General features: G+C 38.2%; 1 protein-coding gene across 4 annotated transcripts; it reads left to right on the top strand.

Moving 5' to 3' along the window:
* The first annotated feature begins 2,843 nt into the window (after nucleotides 1-2,843).
* LUT1 (Cytochrome P450 superfamily protein) lies at nucleotides 2,844-22,229 on the top strand. Of its 4 annotated transcripts, none has more exons than XM_088972893.1 (10): nucleotides 2,844-3,609; nucleotides 4,974-5,270; nucleotides 5,349-5,546; nucleotides 7,862-7,963; nucleotides 19,889-20,029; nucleotides 20,127-20,234; nucleotides 20,474-20,556; nucleotides 21,065-21,227; nucleotides 21,380-21,438; nucleotides 22,034-22,229. In XM_088972893.1, the coding sequence occupies exons 1-10, from the start codon at nucleotides 3,097-3,099 to the stop codon at nucleotides 22,167-22,169; spliced, it is 1,800 nt and encodes a 599-aa protein (XP_088829019.1). In that variant the 5' UTR covers nucleotides 2,844-3,096; the 3' UTR covers nucleotides 22,170-22,229. The 4 variants fall into 4 exon arrangements, with proteins under 4 accessions (XP_088829019.1, XP_088829020.1, XP_088829021.1 ...); XM_088972894.1 differs by having other exon boundaries at nucleotides 21,951-22,229; XM_088972895.1 differs by having other exon boundaries at nucleotides 21,814-22,229.
* The last annotated feature ends 1,755 nt before the right edge of the window (nucleotides 22,230-23,984 follow it).

The following is a 23,984-nucleotide window of genomic DNA, read 5'->3' as shown; positions in this document are numbered from 1 at the left end:
GTCTTGGTTGGCCATCTGATTGGGCGAACTCCCTGCTCTGATACCACCTGACGCAGCGTAGAAGCAATAAACTGGGCTGGCTATGCAAGCACCAGACGAACACAAGGCTTCGTAGTGAAGCCGATGAGAGCTATACGTAAATCTCTAGAAGAGAGAGAAAAGTTGGAGAAAACTTGAATGTGTCTATTAGCTTTGAAATAATTGTATTTATAATACATCAGGGAAATTGTAGAGTAACTAGGAAAGAAAAGTTGTAAGTGATCTAAACATCTAATCTTCTAGCTAGGATTGACATCTTCTTTGGGGTTGCCTCGATCTCCACCGTCCGATCTCCCTGGGTCTATCCGCGCATGGGTTATCCTATCTTCTTGGTATTACCTTGAATTATCTTGAATCTTCTTGGAATTATCCTTATCCTGCATGTGCCTCTTATCTTATGAGTTGTCACCTAGATGATGAGCTGGCCCTCCATCATAAAGCATTCTAACAGGAAGAGAAATTTTGAAAAAATGAGCTTTCTAGGAAATAAATTCAAGGATCAAGTCAGGATTTGGAGTGATCATTGGTTAAAGGATTTGCTAGATTTCTGTTTAATGGGGCCTAATCTAGGAAACAATGGGCCCTTTTGGGTCAAAGATCTAATAGATCAAGATAGAGGTGTTGGAACTCTGCCATCCTAGAATCTAACTTCACAAAAGAGATAGAAGATCAAATAAAAAAAAATTCCTTTAGCTTCAGGAAATTGGGAGGATAGGCTAATCTGGAAAGGAAACTCTTATGGGAGATTCTCTGTCAAGTCAGCCTAATACATAGCAAGCAAAGAAAGGTTTGATTCCCTCACCCCTCTTTCAAACCACTTGCCAAAGAATAGCCTTCATCAAAATAGAGAAGCCTAGAAGGAGCAATGAAAATTAAAAACTGATCTTAAAATTAAACATTTCATTTGGAGATGTTTATGGAATTTGATTGTAGTCAAAGTGAACCTAGTCAATAGGAGGATATCCCAATCCATTTACTGTCCTATCTACAAAAAAGCGCCAAAAATGATTATACATGCACTTTTTAAATGTGATCATGCAAAGTTTCTTTGGTTCGGATCAATTTTGGGTCTCAGATCAGAGAATGTCCCAAATGACTTTTCCATTTGGTTTTTGGAATAGATAAATCTATGCAGCTAAAGAAAAGATAGAAAAGAAGAGCTCCTAAGTTACTCGGCCCTCTTGTTGTGGACTATTTGGAAATGTAGGAACAAATTTGTTTTTGATAATGAACTGCCTAACCTTTACAAAAATCTCATCTGCCTTAATAGAGCCTAGAAGGAGAGGAAGAGGACTTTGCTGAAAGAATGGCCAAGTACTTTGCAAGTGCCTGAGTTGACTGAATCAACTATTTTGTGGCACCCCCCAGAATCAAACTTCTTGAAGATAAACATAGACAACAGCTTTTTGTGTGAAGGAAAAGCAGGTTTCGGTGTAGTGGCGAGAAACCATTTGGGTCTATTGGAAGGTGTATCTTTTAGCCACTCATATGCAATTTCTCCCACCCAACCAGAAACTTTTGCTTGCCTCCAAGGAGTTAAGTTAGGGAAACTGCTAAACAAAGGTCCTTTTGTGATAGAGAGTGATAGTAAATCCCTAGATCAGGCGCTAATCGCAAAGAATCCATCTAATACTTTTGGAGCTTTCTTTTTTTGTAAAGATATTCTGGAAGAATGTAAAGACTTGAACATTTCTTTTTCTTTTGCTAGGCAGGAGTCCAATCTGCTAGCCCATAATCTTGCAAAAATGGGCCTTTCAAACTGTGGTTGTTACATAGAAGCCCTACCTTTGTGGCTTGCAAATTGGATGATTCCCCCTTCATCTGTGTAATCTTTCTTTCTCTTTAGTAACTTACTCCTTTCTTACCAAGAAAAAAAAGAAACTTAACCTGATTTCTATAACTCATCTACTATATGTTACTTGGTACTCTAGATTCCATAATAATAAAATTTTCTTTAACTCTCTATTTTTGAGCCACACCCTACTTAGAGGGAGCTCGCTATATATACAAAATATTTAAAAAAATGTCCAAAAGAAGAACGGGCAATTCAATAGCCATGCTCTCATTAAAAAATATTAATTTTATAATTATGTTTTATTAATTTAAAGTCCATTTAAATTCTTGCAAAAAAATAATAATAAAATTAATACAAATTTATCTAATCATAACAAATAAATAGATAAAATTGATTTCATTAATAAAATCAATAATTAACAAAAATTAAAACCCTATAAATTCTACTAAAAATAATAATTAATAAATATTAATAGAAATTAGAAAATCCAATGATTGCTTGAGTTGGACTTGGAACCCCAATTGTATATTCCATTAAAACAGACTAGCCCTCAAACTAGAGAACTTCTCCCTCTCAAACAAGTTTTCTTTAAAAAAATCATCTCAAAAGTGATTATTCCCACTCAAACAACAACTTACTCATAATGTGCTTACCTATTCATACTAAAAAACTCATTTCAATGATGTAAAATCCATAAAGTAGGTTATTATTTATAAATAAAAACTTGATTTAATCTCTTAAATTAAATAATCAATCTTTACATAAAAATCAAATAAAATAATAATATAAATTTACGACATAAACAATTTTATGGGTGTCAAATAAAAATATCAGAATACTACCCCATGTCATTCTCTAGGTATTCTACATTATCTATCTATAGTACTGTTTTATACTTTTTTTTCTAAGACTGTGTTTGGTTTCACAAAAATAAAAATAAGGGATAAGCAGAAAGTTGAGGGATTTTTGTTTCTCTCTTATTTTCTATCAAACCAAACACATCACGAGTGATTCCCGATACCTGCATATAACCTTTCGACCACAGACTGTTACCACTTCCCATCACACAAAAACTGACTACTAGGATAAGCAAGTGTACGGCCAAGCTCGGCCTCTGAGATCCCTCTTCAGGCAGTCTCTCACTCTCCAACGTTAACCCACATAGAGTCGAGCATGGTAGGCGAGACAGAGAAGACAAACCTCCAGTCCTGCGTTGCAAATATTAACTAATTGGAACCATTTAAACTCCTTGACTTTCCACCATGGTCTCTTCGGTATCTCTCACTTCCTTATCTCCTTGTACAAATCCTATCCAACAACACCTTCACAAACCCATATTTCTCTGTTCAAGAAACCCACCTCATCTTCTCTCCATTAAATCCTCTGCAGAGCGAGACTCCACTTCTTCTTCTAATTCAAACCAGAAATTGAGTAGCAATGGGTCATGGGTCAGCCCAGACTGGCTAACTTCCCTAACCAGGCCCCTTAGCATTGGCCGTGACGATTCGGGCGTACCCATTGCCAATGCCAAGCTCGAAGATGTGTCTGATCTTTTGGGCGGTGCTCTTTTCCTCCCTTTGTTCAAATGGATGAACGAGTATGGACCCATTTATCGGCTCGCAGCGGGGCCTCGTAATTTTGTGATTGTCAGTGACCCAGCTATTGCGAAGCATGTCTTGAGGAACTATGGGAAGTATGCCAAGGGTCTTGTCTCTGAGGTCTCTGAATTTTTGTTTGGGTCCGGCTTCGCCATTGCTGAAGGCCCGCTTTGGACGGTAATTCTTCATTTCTCGTTCTTGTTATTGAAGTGCATTGAAGCCTTTAAAACTATATATGGTTTCTTTAATTTGCACCATTAGTATTTTTTTGATATATGGGACTGGTTTCAACTTTCAACTGCAATGGCTTATAGCAAGGTTCTCTTACTTGTAATGTTATCGATTGGTGTTAGATTAATGGCTACATTTTATGGGGTATCACAGTGCTTCTTAGGACTCCAGATCTCCTGCCCACGCCTACCCACAATACACCACCCCCCGTGAATTGGGAACGTTTCCCCCTACATAATGCTATGCAGAGGGTGAGATGTTCTCCATGTGTGGCTGTAGGTCCCAATCAGATTCAAGGCAACCAGAAAATAATACTTTCTTTTGGTGAAAGATGGACCAATTGAGAGAGAATAATTCAGCTTTCTCATTCCAGTTAGAGTGGTTACATAAATACTGGTTCCTGTAACAACTTACTCCTAAATGTTAGCTAACTGACCTGAATTCTATGAAACAAACTCAAAGCAAATCCATGTAACAATTTTCCTAATTACTAGCTAACTGACCTGAATTCGAGGAAACAGAATGTAACAACTTTCCTAATGATTAGCTCTGACCTTAACAAATTCAAACCATAACAGATAACAGAAACTGAAATAACAGAACTTCAACAAATATCTAACTGACCAAGTAAATCCAGGAACCTGGGATTTTTCTTAGGAGTGCGCAACGACCTTCTGGGTTTATCAGTGGCTGCGATAAACGTGGGCAGGGTTCTCGTGGGCAGGAGATCTGGGCTTGCTTATTAGTGTTACATATTACACTGTTTTGGTTTTTCTTTCCATTTTTTTTTTCATTACACTACTGTCGTCACCTGGGATCGTAGATAGACATGATTATTGAGTATTTATAGGAAAAAAATTCTTCTTTTCTTTTGTCCCTGTTCGAGCCAATTTAAAACTTAACCTTTTTAACTCCTGAACTAATTTTCAATGGAATTAGCAAACAGATTCATCTTTGTTATAAAATAAGACTTGATAAAGTGACCAAAAATTTGGTAGCCTCTACGTTGTCTCAAGGAGCCTATTAAAGGCTTTGTTTATAATAGGGTTATAAATTCTGTCCTACTCAAATCATATTCTCCATTGTTCCTTTTTAGTACTAGACTGACTGCCCCATAAACTCTATCAAATCTGGAACTAAATTTACCCAGTAATAATCATGTTTAGACGAGTTCTTGAGTTCCTGAAACCTGGTTAGAGGTTTAAAGAAAGTTGTGGTTGTTCGCAAGGTTAACTTCCCATGGTTGGAACTCATTTTGTTCTCAATATTAAGACAAATCAATTTGAGGAATAACTTTTATTTTTTGATAGGTAAGACGCAGAGCAGTGGTTCCGTCTCTTCACAAGAAGTACTTATCCATAATAGTTGATAGGGTCTTCTGTAAATGTGCTGAGAGGTTGGTGGAGAAGCTCAAACCAGATGCACTCAGTGGTGCTGCAGTGAACATGGAGGCAAAATTTTCTCAATTAACATTGGATGTTATAGGTTTGGCAGTGTTCAACCACAATTTCGATTCGCTTACTGCTGATAGTCCTGTTATTGATGCAGTTTACACTGCATTGAAAGAGGCAGAGGCTCGTTCTACTGATCTTTTACCATATTGGAAGGTAGGTTCTTGCATCAATTATATTCCTATTTCTGTATTGCAAAATCAATACCTTTGGTTCTTTTTTGTTCACGTGCAGATTAGAGCTTTGTGCAAAATCATTCCAAGACAAATAAAAGCGGAAAAAGCTGTTACAGTTATCAGGAGAACTGTTGAAGAACTTATTGTGAAGTGCAAGGAAATTGTGGAAGCTGAAGGTGAATTGATTGATGGGGAGGAGTATGTAAACGACACAGATCCAAGTATCCTTCGTTTCTTGCTTGCAAGCAGGGAAGAGGTCTGTTCATTTTGATAGATTCACGTATTCAATTTCTGAATCATTAATTTTGGTTTGTGATTATTGTCTAGTATGCATGAATGATTACTTTTAATGAAAATCATTACTTGTGCTCAACTCAACTGACCCTTATCCTTTTTGGATTGGCTACATGAATCCTGTTTTGTTGTTCCACTCTATCAATGGCCTGATTTTTGTTTTGAGATTGTCAATCCTTGGCTTCAATCTACATCCTTTTCAACCTCCATCGGGATCTTTGAGAACCCTCAACTTACATCAAGTTGCTCCTCACTGGCAAGTTTATTGCATTGTAAACTTGTTCAATTAGTCATATATACAAGCTGATTTCTGTCTATTTAGATGGGTGGCATTGTTCATGAAAACTGAAAAGAAGTTCTATCATTATATCATTTTTGTCATTTAGCATCCACTAAAAGAACATTTAAATAATAATCCTGGACATATCTGTATTGTATTTTATGCACCATAATCAGCATTGCATTGTCACAGACATGGGAGTCAGAATATGATGCATGTAAAAGAGTCTGACTTGGCAAGATGAGAAAACATAGACAAATGGAGATGTTTATGGTAAAATGTATACTATTAATATAATTCATGTTTTTTGAATTCTAATATTATGTACCTACAAAAAATTGTTGCCTTTGTTACTAAGGCTGTGTTTGGTTGCAGTGCAATATTATTCGCACTAGTACAAATGCACGGGAGTGCAAATTAAAAAAATGCAAATTCTCGTTTAATTTTGTTTTGGGTTTTACTTTATTCTACTTCATGTCTTAATTTACTTTATTTTTACTGCAATCAAAGAAAATGAGCTAAAATTTCAAACAAGATAGGTAAGAATTTACACTCAAATCATTTTTACTGCCATAGTTTTGCATCAGTCCAAATTTGTTTGCATTGCAACCAAACACAGCCTAAGGCTCAGTTGGGGAAGAATGCAAATACAAATATGTACAGTGCAAATGCAAGGTTTAGGAATAGAATATACAAGGTTTTGCACCGTACATTTTTGTATTTGTACTAACCAAACTGAGCCTAATGCTCTATCTGGGAAGAGTGCAAATACAAATATGTATAGTACAAATACAATGTTTAGAAATATCGTATATAAGGTTTTGCATTGCACATATTTGTATTTGCACTCTTCCCAAACTGAGCCTAAGTGATGTTTGACACACAGAAAAAAGGATTAATCTTGAAGATTGGCTGTTCATTTATGTCAAATAAGCTAAGAGATAAAAATGTAACGTTTTGTAGAAGTGCCCTCAAGGGTCCAAGGAGTGTTGGACTTGGATATGTGTCTGACATGACCTTTTACCCATCTAGGAGGGACCATGCAACACTGACCATAATCAATATGAGCAAGAAAGTTTGTGCATACAATTTTGCTTCATTTTTTCTCAGGCAAGAATTGGTTCTGCCTTTTATACTTTCTTCTATCTGTCTACTTTCTCCAACTTCTTCACATGGAACCGTAGCTTGTAGCATCTACCTTTTGCTTGATTAGTCAACAGCATTTTACTGTAGTGTTACTCTCTGTCCTATTCTAACTGTATTGCATGGTCCTAGGTGCATTCTGGTTGGTTCCATCATAGTCCTTGTCAGTTTGATATTTACAATTTCTTTTGTTACCTTTCTATAAGAACAGAGACATGTTATCTTGTTTCCTTACAGAACACTTTACTGCTTTGGTTCACGACATGAGCTTGCACATGTACATACTACATACACAGTGTTTCTTTGAACAGATTTAACATAAATGTTATCACCTCTATACACTATAGTGAGTCTATGTGTTTATGTGTGTGCACAAACACATTAGATTTCATGCTAGATGTAGGCTTCGCCTTCATATGGTTATTATTTATTAATATTTCCATGTACATACACTTTAATTTTTGAATAAATTTGGCATGCATATTGTCATCCACCAGTTAGTGAAAGTATATACATCCAAGTGCAACACATATGTATATCTATGCACATCATCTTAGATTTCATGCTGGATGTATGCTTATCTTGATATGGTTATTATCTATTAATGAGTTTAAAACGTCACTGACCTAATAATTAATTTGCAAATTATTAAACTAATCGTAGTGACAAGAAGTGATTGATTTTTTTTTTCTTTTTCTTTTTAACATGATTATGGTGTAGTATTTAATTATGAGCCTTGTACTTCAACTTCATTTTCCAAGAAAGGGCTGAGGCTTTCTGGTTTTGTTTGAACTTGATTAATCATTGGTTTTCTCTTTTTAAGTTCTTTGCTTTATTACTCAAAATTTGTTTAGGTTTCAAGTCAACAATTACGAGATGATCTTTTGTCAATGCTGGTTGCTGGCCATGAGACAACTGGATCAGTCCTGACATGGACACTATATCTTCTAAGTAAGGTATTATTCTTTGTATTTTTGGCATTACAGTTTATATTTTCATTACTTTCAAATGAAAGAAAGGTATTATTTTTTTCCTGGGGTGTTTCTTGTAATTTTTTGTTTATTATTAGTAGCACTTTTACTAGGATAAAAGAGCATATGAAATGATAAATGTATACAAAAATGAATTCCTGTCCTTCCTCAATCAAAATGCACTTCATTAGCAAACAAGGAAAGGTGTGCTGGTACCCAGAAAAATTAAAGGAAAAAAAGGAAATTCGTCAACCCAAAATGACTGACTGAGCTAATCACAATTGGGGGAAAACCTACCACCATGACACTCCAAATCCATCTGGAAATGGTCCTGCTTTATTGGCCTCTTTCACGACTCCTAAAAAAATCCTTCCCTATACCATATTCCCTTTCATACTTGCATTTTAGTCTAACTCAATTGTCACTGCCTCATATGACTCAACAAGATCCCCCATTTCCATTTCTTATATATTTTCCCTTGCTCATTTGCCTTTCTGGAAATGGTGGTTTGGGCTGGAATTAGCAGTTAATGACACCAATATTTTTTCTTTTTGAAGCTGATTGATACTCACTGATTCACTTTTTTTGATAAATGATGAAATTTTATTAGATCGTAAAAAGGTTTGAGAATGAAAGCTCATACAACCCTCAGGGAGGCATGAGTTGCAGCCTCCCCCAACAAATTACAAGGAAAAAACAACACAGGTCACAATTGAGCCCAGAAAAGATCTTCCCCATTTGCCCCTTTCTTGGCTAACACATCCGCCAAAGCATTTTCTGATCTCCCCACCCACTGTATAGGAGTAGACATATTCCTTGTCAGCCATTTGAACTTCTTGATTTCATTTTTGTAGCACCAAGCAGCATTCTGGGGATTATTCATCCATCCACCACTACATTAGACTCCCCTTCAATAATCAAATGCTCCACCCCCATCTGGCTTGCAAAAAGAACCCCTTGTACAGCGGCTAGTAATTCTGCCCTAACAGAATCTCCATGTCCTAGACAACCCAGGTACAAAAGGACTGCCTCTCCATTCCGATTTATCAACACTCCCCCCATTCCAGAAGGTCCTGGATTGCCTAGGCTGCTCCCATCAAAGTTTAGTTTCACAGATCCTGCAAATGGGGGACTCCACCTCATAGCTACCCTTCTCTTAGTGGAGGAGCAGCTTGCTACTGTCAACCAATTTCTCCAAAGATCCCTAAAGGAGAATTGCTGAAAGAGTTCCATAGTTTTTAGCCATTGTATTGTCCTATTCAGAACACAATCCTTCAAACCTAGACTGCTCCTCTCCTTTTCTTGGAAGACTCTTGCATTTCTTTCCTCCCATAAGGTCCAAAGCAAAGCTGCCCGAGCACATCTCCACATGACTCTCCCTCTTTTTCTGGGCCAAGAGAAGGCAAAGTGGTCAAAAATCATGTGTACACCTGCTGGTAGATTCCAATGATCCAACTACACCCAAACAACGAGAGGAGCCAAACCTATAACTCTTCTGAGAACAGACAGGAAATCAATAAGTGATAGCAATCCTATCCATGAGCTGTACAGAGAGAACACACAGTTGGGAGAAATACACGAGAGGTCTTCTCTTTTGTAGGTTATCTAAAGTTTTTAATTTCCCAAGGTGCACTTCCCAACAATAGGCCATGATCTTTGGGGGAATCAGCCTATACCAAACTTCCTTGAAAGGGAACAACAAAGGACCAGGAGAAAGGTAAAGACTTAAAATAAGAGGTACAAGTGAAGGTCCCTTTGGGCCTTGGATCCAACACCCTCTTATCTGACTCTTTTAGGTCCAAACAAACCTAATTGAAGAGGGGGAGCAAATCAGTCAAAGAATCAATTTGGTTATCCCTTACCCCTCTATGAAAGCTAAAATCCCAATTCAAAGCCAAAGGAGTTCTCGATGTTGAAACAAATTTTGAGACCCAATCATTTTTATAAAGAGAGACAGAGTATAACAAGGGGAAAAGGTCTTTTAAGGGGTTTTCCCACCCAAACATCCTCCCAAAACTAGACAGAGTTTCCAGAACAAACCTCATACCCAATATACCTGAGAAACTGAGGAAGAGTGTTGTGAGAATGGCCTTCCAAGGTGCTGCTAAATTAGCCTGTCTTGATACACCAGCATCCCACCCATTCTTTGAACTGCCATGGATACTTCTGACCATAACCTCTCTCTCTCCAAAGGCCAACACCAAAGCCATTTCCCTAGCAATGCTATTTTTTTTTTTTAACCACCCTTGCTATGCCCAATCCGCCCAACTCTTCACTTCTGCACACAACTTCCCATCTAACCCAGTGATCCTTTTTGTTGTCCCGGTTCCCACAGGAAATCTCTCATTAATTTCTCCAGCTTCTTTGCTTCCCTAGGTGGTATTTATTGCACTTCTTGCAATATATACTTACTACCAAGTGTCAAAGGTAAAAGACAAGTCTGATATGCAATCTAAAAGTGGAATATATAAAATATAAAACATGGAATTTGAAGAACCTGATTTCAGAAATGTAGAGGGTTGTTTCATGTGTAATTATAGTTGACATAATGTTTCAATATTTGAAAACACACATTGAAGTGTCTCTGCTGCATTTTTTTAAAAACAACAATGATTGGTATTTATTTATAAAACACAGTTCCTGCTGTTGAAAGCATTGGTAGTGCATTAAGCTATAATCTGAGAGCATTGTTCTAATTCAATAGACAAGGGCTATAGTCCCATTATTTGATTGGTTTCAATCTTGTCTTATATATATACATGATTACATATTGAAATTCAGAAAAATAGGAAGATATTGAAAAATCAGAGAAAATGCTTGTGACATCAATTGTTGAAATTGTTATGGATGTTTATGGTTAAGATTTGAAAACAAAATAGACAATTCCATGTGAATTCCGAAGGCTAGATGTGGACTGAGATTTACACAATTCAGAAAGCCAAGGAGTTAAATGTTTCCAAACTGATTATTGAAGGGGACTCAAAGCTCATTATTGGTTATCTCCAAAAGGAGGAGGAGATGGACTGGTGGGAGTATATAAATGAAAAAAGAAAGTTCAGAGACTTGTCTCAAGGAATGGAAATTCAATCTAAATAGATTAAGAGAGATGCCAATAGCTTGGCTGATGCTGTAATGTTTTCTTCTTTTTTGGGGAGTGGGAGCTAAGGGAGTTTGTCTCCCCTCTACTCCTTGTATTCGCTTATTTATTTCTTAATGAAATTCACTAAGTTATTGATAAAAAAAAAAAGACGAGTGACCATGTGAGCTTTTTTTATTATTTTTGGGAAGAGGTAAAATGATATCTATTAAGGAACCATGAGAGATATTAATTATCAGAAAAAAGGGACCATGAGAGATATTACAATTTATAAGAGGCTGAGTGCTTACATCTAGGCTGAACATCTCATTCACCTGGATCAAGAGATCAGGTAATGAATTTGCAGGGTGTGTAACCATATCTGGAGTAAACAAGACAGCATTATGCTGGAGAGGGAAATGTTTCCATTCCTTGGGACCTATTTTTATGTACATGTAAAGGGTTCATCTTGTCGTATGAGGTAGTCTTCTGTGAAGACTAGGTTCAGCTTATTCCTGTAGGCCTTGTTTTCTTTTCTGTTTTGTACCACCTGTATCTTCTCTTTCTAATTAATAAAGAGTTTTACTCAAATTGCAGTTTAGATCATAGTTTGACATAATTACACTTCTTTATTATGTTTATATTTTAGAAGTTTCCAAGATAATCAAATCGATTGAATATCCAGAAGAAAAAGTCTTTTGAGAATAAAGGATTGTTTAGACCAAATGCAGAAATCAAAGTAAAACAACTGAAATCATTCTTCTAAGGAAGAGAAGATGGCGGCAATAAGGGTTCAAAGTAAGAGAGTTTCGAACATTAATCTCTACTCTTACACCCCTAACACTATTTTATTAAGTTAAACTTTAATAATTTACAAAGAGACCCTTAGTTGGGCAAGAAATTAAAAGAACATAACATAGAAAGAATAGGCCCAGAATAAGGTCCATTACAGCAAAGAACATAAAAGATAAGAAAGGATAAATAGCCTGTGGGCCATTCAGCCCATCTTCTCTATATTCCCCCTCAAGCTGAGTATAGATGTCAATCATGCCAAGCTTGCCAGCATCATGCTGAAGTTTAGCCTTGGGAATGCCCTTGGTGAGAAAATTTGCTAACTGTCCTTCAGAGGAAATGAAAGGTAGACATACTTCACCAGAAGCCACTCTTTCTCGAATGAAGTGTCTGTCAACTTCAATATGCTTAGTTCTGTCATGTTGTACTGGGTTGTGAGCAATGTTGATGGCGGCTTGATTATCACAGTATAACATCATTGGCTTGTCATGCTCAATCCCCAGTTCCTCCATCAATGATTTTAACCACAATAGTTCAAAAACTCCATGTGCCATGGCTCTGTATTCTGCTTCTGCTGAAGATCGAGCAACAACAGATTGTTTCTTGCTTCTCCAGGAGACAATATTACCAGCCACCAAGCTGCAGTACCCAGAAGTAAATCTTCCGTCATCAATGTTTCCAGCCTAGTCAGCATCAATATAGGCTTCAAGTTTCATATGGCCATGCTTGTTAAACAGAATTCTCTTTCCAGGGGAGCCCTTCAAACAACACAAGATTCGCTCTGCTACTGCCATACGAGTATCCCGGGGAACATGCATGAATTGGCTGATGCAACTGACAGCATATGTAATATCTGGCCGAGTCATTCATAGATAAAGAAGTTTTCCAATGTGTCTCTGGAAGACTCCTTTGTCTTCTAACAATATTCCATCTGAAGAAGAGAGTTTATGACTCATATCAATAGGAGTAGCAACTGGTCTAGCACCCATCTTCCCTGTTTCAGAGAGCAAATCAAGAACATACTTCATTTGAGAGATAAGAATCTCATCCTTGGATCTAGCAACTTCTATGCCAAGGAAGTATCTCAATTCCCCCAGATATTTGATCTCAAACTCTATATGAAGGAAAGATTTGAGATCATTAATTCCTGAAACATCATTACCAGTCACAACAATATCATCAACATACACAATCAGGTAAACTGCCAGGAACCCTCTCCTCTTCACAAAGAGAGTATGATCAGACTGTGTCTGTACATAGCCAAAGTTAACAAGGGCAGCCCTAAACCTCTCAAACCATGCTCTAGGGGACTGTTTTAGTCCATAAAGAGATCTCTTCAGCTTGCATACCTTTCCTTTCATATCTATTTCATACATCCCTGGAGGAAGAGACATATAAACCTCCTCATGTAATTCCCCATTCATAAATGCATTCTTTACATCCAATTGATAAAGTGGTCAGTCAGAGTGAGCAGTCAAAAATAGAAGAACTCTCACAGAAGTCATCTTGGCAACAGGGGCAAAGGTCTCCAGATAATCGATCCCATATGTATGTGTATAACCTTTTGCAACCAGCCTAGCCTTGTACCTCTCAATGGTGCCATCAGCATGATATTTGATAGTAAAGACCCACTTACAGCCAACTGGATCCTTCCCTTCAGTCAAATCAACCACATCCCAAGTGTCATTCTTGTGCAGGGCATCAATTTCGGATCTCATAGCATCCCTCCATTCTGGAATATTAAGAGCTTCTGACACAGACCTGGGAATAGGGTTAGAGGCAACAGAAGAAAGGTAGGCAAAATATGAAGGAGAAAGCAAACTATATGAAAGGTGTTTGGAAATGCAATGTGCAGTACACTTCCTTTTTCCTTTCCTAATAGCAATGGGAATATCAATGTTTGGGAAGGATGGCTCCAAAGGGGCTGAAACAGTACCTGTTGTCTCATCTGTAACTGGAAGTGCATGAGGCTCATGTGTTGTAGGGGAAACAACCTGCTCATTTCTGGATCTTTGCCTTTGATACATCCTGGGATTAAAGAGAGGACGAGGAGGTAAAGGGGGAGGAACACTAGGACAGGAAGAGCGGAATGATTGATCCTCCCTTGATTCATTTGAAGGAGGAAGAGACTCAGTAAAAGACTCAATTGGGACAGGAAGAGGAAGAGCAAAGACTTGCGACAAATCCTCCCCCTTTGGACAATGTCCCTCCATAGAGGAACCATAAAAGGAAGAAAACTCATCAAAGGTGACATCCATTGTGACATATCGAGTATCAGTCTTTGGATCAAAGCAACAGTAACCCTTCTGTGTGGGGGAATAACCAAGGAAGATACACTTGTGGGTTTTTTGTTCAAATTTATGTCTTTGGACACTAGGAATATGTACATAACAGGTGCAGCCAAAGACACGAAGAGGAATAGAAAAAAGCTCCTTGTCCGGAAGAAGGAAACTGAAAGGAGACTTAAACCCCAAAACCTTGGATGGCATACGGTTGATAAGGTAGGTAGCAGTGAGGACAACATCACCCCAAAACTTTGTAGGAACATGTGAGGCAAACAAGATACTTCTTGCAACTTCAACAATATGTTTATTTTTCCTTTCAGCAACTCCATTCTGTTTTGGGGTCCTAACACAGGAGCTTTGATGAATAACCCCTAAGTCAGAGAGATAGCAGGACAAGTTCTTCTCAAAATATTCTTTTGCATTGTCAGATCTAAAAATTTTAATCCTGGTATCAAACTAGGTTAGGGCAAATTCATGGAATTGCCTCACAAGTCTGGGAACTTCATCACGGGATTTCATCAAGAATATCCAAGTAAACCGAGAAAAGTCATCAATGAACAAGATAAAATATTTGTAGCCACCCATAGAGGGTAAGTGGTAAGGCCCCCACACATCAGAGTGCACAATATTAAAAGGAGAAGAAGATCTTTTATTACTCAAGGGATAACTATTTCTACAATGCTTTGACACCTCACAAGACTCAGAATGAAGACTGGACAAACTAATTCCCTTAAACAGTTCAAGGAATAAACAACTCAATGTAGAGAAAGAAAGATGACCCAAACGAAAATGACATAACATGACTCGACTGATAGACTCTATATATATAGACCCAAAAGCAGCTTTTCCAGGTTGTTCAGGGCATTGCCCCATAGTATCAGGCAGGTATATTCCATTCGCCTCATGGCCACTCTCAATCACCTTCTGAGACTCCAGATCCTAAAAAACACAGTAGGAAGGGAAAAATGTTACACAACAGTTTAATGACTTAGTTAGATTACTCAAGTTTGTATTTAGTCTAGGTACATGAAGAGCAGGAGGTAGGAACAGGGAACCTGTAGCCTTGATGGTTCCTTTGCCGGAGATAGAGGCAAGAAAACCATCAGCTAGGGTGATTTTGTCACGTCCAGGAAGTAAATCATATGAAACAAACAAGGTAGAAAGGTTGGTCATATGATCAGAAGCACCTGAATCAATAATCCAAGGGATCCTACGATTACCTAAAATGGTTGCATGATTTGCAGAAGCCCGTATACCTGAATGAGCAAATGCAGAAGAGGCTGAATTTTTAGAAGGGTTGGAAGAAGAAGTCACACCCTCTAGGTGACTGATCATCCTCCCAAACTTCTCATATTCTGCTTTCATGGCTGCTAACTACGCACTAGTTGTCATCTCTTCAGTATGGTACTTGTCACTATCTAGACCAGCAGCAGCATTAGCACTCCTTGCCCTTTTATTATCATGCTTCTTCTGAAACCGAAGAGGTAGAAGCTCATGATGTAATTTCCAGCACTTGTCTTTAGTGTGTTTTGGCCTTTTACAGTACTCACAGACAACCTCTTTCTTCCTTGAGCCACTTGGAGTCCCTGCAACCCCTTTGGGTTTCACTCCCATATTAGCAAAGTGATCATTTAGACCAGCCCCTTGAACCTGGACAATCCTTCTGCTCTCTTCGCTACTTACCAAGGCATGCTTGTGACAGTGAGACACTATATCATTGGATAAAATATTTTGTTTTGTAATATCATACTCTTGATTTAGTCCAGTTAAGAACTCAAACACCCTGTTTCTCTCAACCAGTTTTTTGTAGGTCTCTGCATCATTAGTGGTGTCCTAGGTTACAGCTTCTATCAAATCTATTTCTTGCCACAAAGACTTCAGTGTTGAGAAGTATACAGCTAAAGGTTTCTCCCCTTGTCTTAAATTTTTCACATCACTTCTCAACTTGTAACCTCTAGCCACCTTTAATTTTTGGGAATAGGTTTCAGCAACACTATCATATTTCCTTTGCTGAATTCATCCACAAGTAGTGTTGACTAATCTGTGGCTGCATTGAGTTCACAAGCCACCCAATAACAGTATAATTTTCTTGCATCCACTTCTCATAAGATGGATCATCTTCTGAGGGAGCCTTTTTGCTCCCGGAGATAAAACCCCACTTTCCTCTACTACAGATATGAATCTTTACCGATTGTGACCATGCCAGATAATTAGTTCCATCCAGTTTGACGGTGGTCACAGTCAGTAAAGAGTCAACAGAGGCTCCCGGAACATGCCCAAATTCAACAACATTCTTGTTTTCAATCTTTGAGGAGTTCATCTCTTTAAACACTTCAAAAGGATTTCAATCAACTTCAAAAGGCACCGAATGAAGATGGAACAAAGACTGTGTTAAGCCTACCTCAATGCAGCAATACCACAAATCTGAGTCACACCTGAAAGCTGGGAGAAACAGAAACAGAAACAGAAGCCGCACCTTGTAGACTACACGGAACACCAACCAACTTGGTTCGGTCTTCAAGAAATAAAATCAGAAAACCTCCAAACACTGAGCACCCAGTCCAAACACCCTGCGGAGCTTGCAAACAGATTTCTCTAGGAAACTAGGGTTTCGGGCAGTACACTAGAATCAGCCAAGGAGGCAATACAGTCAGTCCCCTTCTCTCCAGAAACCACTAACAAATAGGCAGAACCGAGACCTCTAATAGCCCGTACGGTTCAGTTCTCCATACACACTGTGTATGGGAAAAAAAGGTGAAAAAGAGGGAAAAACGATCCTGCTCTGATACCAAGAAGAAAAACAGTCTTTTGAGAATAAAGGACTGTTTAGAACAGATGCAGAAATCAAAATAAAACAACAGAAATCATTCTTCTAAGGAAGAGAAGATGAAGAAGAAGATGGCGGCAATATGGGTTCAGAGTAAGAGAGTTTCGAACCTTAATCTCTACTCTTACACCCCTAACACTATTTTATTAAGTTAAACTTTAATAATTTACAAAGAGGCCCTTAGTTGGGCAAGAACTTAAAAGAACATAACATAGAAAGAATAGTTCCATTACAGCAAAGAACATAAAAGATAAGAAAGGATAAACAGCCTATGGGCCATTCGGCCCATCTTTTCTTCATATCCTAAGGTCTCTTCATAGGCTATTCTAAGGCTTTTCTATGTTGACCCTAGTACAAGTTTGGCTTTTCTGCTTCCTCTTACACATTTTCCATTTATTGACATATTTTTCAAATAACAAAATTTCATTTTTGTAATTTTTGTTGGATTTGTATACACAAGGACCCAAGTATACAGACATTTGCATTTCATTTCTTTTTTCTAAGAAGGTAAATTCTATATTGAACTCACAATTGTATTCAAAAGAGGAAAAGAATGTGAAAGACTAGCCCATACACAACAACCTTCTAGACAATGGGATCACTGTTAGGTTTTGGAGGCAAAAAGTAATGGATTAAATCATTGGTAGTGATGATAATGAATTTCACCAGAGGTCGAGATGTTGTTGTGGTCCAAGTCAATGTGAGACAAGAAGAAAACTTGAATGAGTGGCTGAAGGTTTTGGAGGTGTGCCTCATTGGTAGGTTTGTGGGCTCTGAGTTGGAGAAGGAGATGGTCGAGGCCTAGGCAAAGCTTGAATGGGGTAAGAGTTCTGGGTGTGATAAATTTGGCTGGGGGCTTGCTCCTGTTATGTTCCAGAGCAGAGACGATGTGGCTTGGACTTTGGAGTCAGAGAAGGAGAAGATGAATGTAACTTAAGGTTAGGCTGGTGGTTTCCAGCAGCAGGGGCAGTTCTAAACGGAAGGAGAAAATTAGTGGTGTGGTGGGAATTCCCCTGCATGCTTGGGACCATTGACCTTCAAAAAGATTGGAGACCTCTGTGGAAAATTTTTGAGTTTTGATGTGAGAAATAGGAATTGGGAAAAGATAGATTTTGTGAGAATTCTTGCGGAAGTTGAAGATTTAGCTGAAATCCCAAATGATGTAGAGTTGCACTTTACAGGGGAACTTTATGATCTGTGGATCTTTTTGGAAGGGGAAGACCAAACCTTCTGGAGGGCGGAGAGGAGTTCTGTATTTACTGTGGATAGTTTGGAGATAAGGAAGTGGGAGGAAGAGATTGGGAGGGAAGAGGTTCTTCTTGCTGGTTAGGCTTTAAACGGGAAGATGAAGGGATGTCCAGAGGTAGAAGACAATGGGCAGGAAAGATCAGGGTAATTTCAGCTGGAGGGGGGAGGTGGTTTTATTTAATGAAGGCCACGCGGCTGGGGTCTTTGGGAGGAGGGGGAAGTCAAAGAGGCTATTGGGGAGCTTTAGAGACAAGAAGGTGAAAAGTCTTCCCTTGTTGTCAAAGGACTTAAAAGGTCAAGTGAGGACGCCTTTTTTTATGGGAATTGCTTAGTTTCAAAGTTTGATTCTCGAGCAAGTAAAATAAGAGGTTCTAAGAAGAAAGGTGTCAGGGTTAAGGCTTATTCTGATTTTAAGGTGAAAGAAGTCTCGAGGAGGGAGCGCTGAAGCAGGTGGAGAGAGCATTGGTTGCCTTCAGGGTGTGGAGAAGGGGGCTATGGATTATTCTAGAAATGGAGTGGTCTCGATCGTGGAGGCAGAGGAGAGAGTTAAGAAAGGAAAGGCAGTAGAGGACAAGGATGAAGGGGCGGATGGGGTATAGACAGTAGTTAAGGTTTGTGATGTGGCTTCTGTTCATGTCGAACCTACTTTGAACAAAGATATGTTTAATGAAAACAGTGAGACGTCTTTGGTTGCTGAAGTGGTGGTTGGAAAGCTTGGTGTAGATTTGGCGTAGGAGGATAAACCGAATCTGATGATTCATTGTTGAAAAAATCAAGACCTTCAAACAAAACCCATTTAGTGCATGTGGGGTTTGGTCCAACTAACAAATTTGAAGAACTGTACAAAAGAAAAGGGAGTAAACCCAGATGCCCAATATTTGATGCGCTGGCTGGGGAAGGTCAGAATGCACAGGACCCTGAAAGGAGTTTTGATTTTCCATTGAATATTCTTCCTGGGGGGAGGGGGGTGGATTTGAATCAAAGTGGACATTTGATAGGGAGAAGGCACAACAAGGAAGAGTAGATTTAAGTGTGCTTGTTGATAGGGAGGTGGAGGTTGGTAAGTCTTTGGGTCTATTCTTCTTGGGAGGTGAGGCTTTTGCAAGAAGAGCTTTTGAGGAGTATGAGAAGAGGAGGGATGAGTCTTAAGACCAGGGTTGGGGAAGGGGGAGAAATTTGGAATGAGGAAGTAGGGAAGGAAGGTTGTTTTGATGATGAGGTATGAGATTGTTTGCTTAGGTGCTGTCTCTCGGGGTAATCTGAGCTGTTGAAAAGGTGTTTTTTCCGGTTGCATTGCTGTCTTCTTATTGTTTAGTTGGAATCTGCTTGTTTTGCGTTTGTTGGGTGGTGCTATCTTAGCACCTTCTTGATTGTAGTCAGTGTTTTTTTTTCTTTAATAAAATTCCTGTTCTTTTATTTTCAAAAAAAAAAAAAAAAACTTGTACTTATAATGAATTCAAAGAATGTTAAAAGAAAGCAATCCCTGATGTTACTGATAAAAAAAGTCCCTCATGTTGGGTTGGGTCCTGCCACCTACTTTTACAAAACCATCTCATTTTTCATGTTTTCCATCATATAAGTTTTCTGTTCAATCTTTTGACAGGTTACCTTGTGCTTTTATGCTAGTGAATTCAGTACTTTGAACCTACATTGAACCATTTCTTGCTATGCCTTACCTGCAGGATAAATCCTCTCTGACTAAAGCACAAGATGAAGTTGATAAAGTCCTTCAGGGAAGGCCTCCTACCTATGAAGATATAAAAGAGATGAAGTACTTAACACGTTGCATAAATGAGTCATTACGTCTATACCCACATCCTCCTGTAGGTTGCAAGTGTTTTCCTTATAAAGTAAATGATGAGGAGTTTTCTTTTTGCAGTAACAATTGTTTCTGACAACGTCACTTTGCAATATTTGCAGGTGCTGTTAAGGCGGGCTCAAGTAGCTGATGTCCTTCCAGGAAATTATAAGGTTAATGCCGGTCAAGATATAATGATATCTGTGTATAATATACACCATTCCTCACAGGTATGATCCTGTATTTTTGGATTGTTATTTTCGTTATTTATAGCAGTAGCAGAAACTGCCTATAATTTTGAATCTTGGGCACCAAAACTTGGTGAGTCTAAATATGATCTTACACAATTTAAACTGGGTCAAATTTCAATGTGTGAGCTCTGCAAAAGTAAGAACTGGACAGGAATTGTAAGTTTTTTGTTAAATTTGCAAATTGTAATATATTCACTTTTATGGTTGTGTTTCTTAAGGTTTGGGAGAGAGCAGAAGAATTTGTTCCAGAAAGATTTGACTTGGAAGGGCCGGTGCCTAATGAGACTAACACTGATTTCAGGTATTTGTTTGTCCTAGATATTTCTAAATATGGGACCAAGACTCCTTTCTGATTCTAGATCATTATTTATCTTCCCATCTTGGAATAATTGAATTCTTCAGTAATTTGAGTCATTTTTAATGCACCTATATCCAAGAGGAGCCAAGATGGAGTCCTTGGGAGGATTCACTGGATTGTCCCGGGATATAAACTTTGAAATAGAACACTTCAGTTGAGGGATTAACAGGATACATTGGGCTTCCTGGTAGTATATGCATTTGTACAGAAGCTACTGTATTGGGCTTTATATCTCACCTTCTAAATGTTACAGTAACATATGCATCATATCAATCCCTGTGAGTCCGAATCAAGTAATTTTAGCCTGATTGAGAGTTCAAAAATGTCCTATCATGAAGGTTCTCATTAAAGCTCATCCCTGATTTCTTTCTGTGAACAACCAACTATTCTCCTGCTCCATCATAATTCATCATCCTTGGGAGTATCTAACTTTGGAGAACTTGTATTGTAGATTCATTCCATTCAGTGGAGGTCCTCGAAAGTGTGTTGGCGATCAGTTTGCTTTGCTTGAAGCAATTGTTGCACTTGCAATTTTTCTGCAACACTTTGACTTCGATTTGGTTCCTGACCAGAAAATTAGCATGACTACAGGAGCTACAATTCATACAACCAATGTAATAATACTCAACTACTTTTTTTTTTTCATGATCCATGTTTTGAAGAAAGCTAGAGAGTTTCTGGTGTTATTTTTTGTCATTGCAATGATGAATGACTTTGATTCCGATATATTTCAAATGATGTGTTTTAATGGGAATCATTGTTGCAGGGTTTGTATATGAAATTGAGTAAACGGAAAACCCAGCCTGCATTGGTTTCATCCTCTTGGTGAGTCCTTGTAAATTTGTATGTACATCTCCACATTAGTTTGTTATATAATACCATACGATGGGAACAAACATCAATTTTGTGTATTTTGATGTTCTTGGCAAACCATTCTCCAATTCAAATTTATGTTCTATTATTTCATCCATCTGATAGATGGATAGATAGCAGTATAGCACATGCATTGTTTTGAGCTAAATTAAATATATCATCCTCACAACGAGCAAGGCAAGTAAATACAAAATCTTGAAAATAGTTAGTAGTATATGTTTAGCATGCATACTTTCCATTTTGATTTTCACAAAGGCATGTCAGCTCTCTCAGCCTTGAAAATTTTATTGCAAGTCTTATTTAGGCTGTGTTTGAATTGTGGGGCAGATAGGAAGAAGGGAATGGATTCCAGGATTTGGTGGATAATAGAATTGCTAGCCTTCCTAGTTATATATTTTCTATTCCATTGATGAAACACACATTGAGTACAGTAGTTTTTATTCTCTGCACAACTCATTTTACAGAATGAGAAGAAAACACAGAAAAGTGGTGGATTTTGGAATTTTTTCTGTTCCATTTTCCAATTTTCTCCATAATCCATATACAGGCTTACTGAAAATTTGCTAGAGAAGAGATGTAACCATCCAACTGATTTGAAGTATGGATTAATTTTTAATCCATCTTTTGTAGTGTCATATATAGGAGGTTTAATATTTCATACCTCATGGAGCTCTTACATGTAATGATTTGCTATCAATTATCATATGAAATTATGAATGAATTACCAAATAGATTGTGGACAATATTTTTGTCTTTCATTGTATATTGTTATTTTCATTTTCATTTGCATGAATGGTTTTGACTTTTGAGTGAACATGGCATTGCAGTACGAAGGTGGCGTGGTTTTGACAAACGCCATCTCATCCCCCCCCCCCCCCCCCCATTCAGAACTTGGCTGCAATTGTGTAAATTTTCAAAATATTCTGATTTCACTCAACTACACTAAGAAGTTTCGCTGAATAAATTGCCTAAATTTGCTTTGGCCAAAATTTTGAAATGTTGAAATATTTTTAGAATACTTAGAAAACGCCTCATTACAGCTGTACATTGAAAACATCTCCCATGTTCGAATGTTATCATTCATGTGGCGATGTTCTTAATGTGTCATGTGGGTACGTGTGGGTAGGATTTTTGTGGGCAGATCTGATTTGCTTCTTGAGATGGACCCACTGGTAGACCTGTTCACGGGCCGGGCTTTGGGCCTAATTTACATTATGTCAGGCTTGGGATTTGGGGTGGACCCATTCAAATTTTGGCAAAAGCCAAGCCCGAGCTTGGCCCATGAACAGGTCTTCCCACTGGGGAGTGTCTGGGTTCATAGCATCTAGTGGGGTTTGGTCCCAACTAAAAACTTTTCCAACTTCCAACACGTTACAACATGATCTGTGTCCACACATCATGGTGGGCCCCAGCCTCGTGGTGAAGTGTGCAAACAGATAATGTTCGAAGTGTGTTGAGACAGTTGAGTTGGGAGCATATCCCAATTCATCTAGATTGATCAAATAGATTAGTGACTTCGATTCAGGCTCAGGCTTCATTTGGATAAACTTTTGTTTTTGTGCTTTGGGATGTGGGAAAAAATTGTTTAAAGCGTTTGGTAAGAATTGTTTTTTCTTTTTTTCAAAAACATAGCAATATGAAGCCAATGCATTTTTTAAGCCCCAAAGCACAAAGCCCAATTTCCCAAGTACCTGTTTGAGAGAGTTTCATGTAGTGGCTTGACTTTGCAAGGTGGGTCTCACATGGAAAGCTTAGAAGCTGTGTAATGAAAAACCCAGAAAGCCCAATTATATTGTCATTGAGCCAAGAAAGTGATTTTCCGGTGAATATTTCTAGTAGCTTCTTCAAGCGTCTCAGTGAAAGTAGCTTAATCAAAGCTGAAGCTCTCTTAAACGGGCTCTGAAATTGGGCTTTTGTGCTTTTAGGCTTTAAAAACACTAGTCCTGAAGGCTCAGTTTGGATGGAGTACAAATATGCACCGTATAAATATTCTTTCCAAATGGAGCAGAAACTTATCCAAATACAACTTTAGTTTTCCCACAATTCAACAATGAAAATGGTTTTCCGAAAAATTATATAAGAAAACAATTTGAACTATGTTTTCTGCCTACCAATAATAGATCGTAATTCCTACGGCACTAGGATGAATAACATGCCCAGAGAGAGAGAGAGAAGACAACACGCAAAGATGGGCGCAGGTCAATGGAGTAAAATGGTGAACAAATTGGAAGATCACTCTAGAAGTCTACCATTAGTGAACCGATAAACAATCTCAGCCCAGAGCTGACCATGTACAGAGAACGGCTGCAAGAAACAATGAAGCAGCAAATCAATAGTCTGTGGTGCCTCTTATTTCAGTATTATCACTGTTATTTTCAATGATTAGACTTATCAGCTAACACGGTTTAAGCATGGTTTTTAAAAACGAATTGGTGACCAAACCGGTCAGGGGTCCGGTTATCGGTTTGAACGGTCCAACCGTTCAATCCAAATGGCCA

This window comes from Nelumbo lutea, chromosome 2 (assembly GCF_056320005.1).
Source record: "Nelumbo lutea isolate HS-2025 chromosome 2, American lotus-T2T, whole genome shotgun sequence".
Taxonomy (NCBI): domain Eukaryota; kingdom Viridiplantae; phylum Streptophyta; class Magnoliopsida; order Proteales; family Nelumbonaceae; genus Nelumbo; species Nelumbo lutea.
The sequence above is the reverse complement of the archived record's forward strand: the minus strand, read 5'-3'. Positions and strand labels throughout refer to the sequence as shown.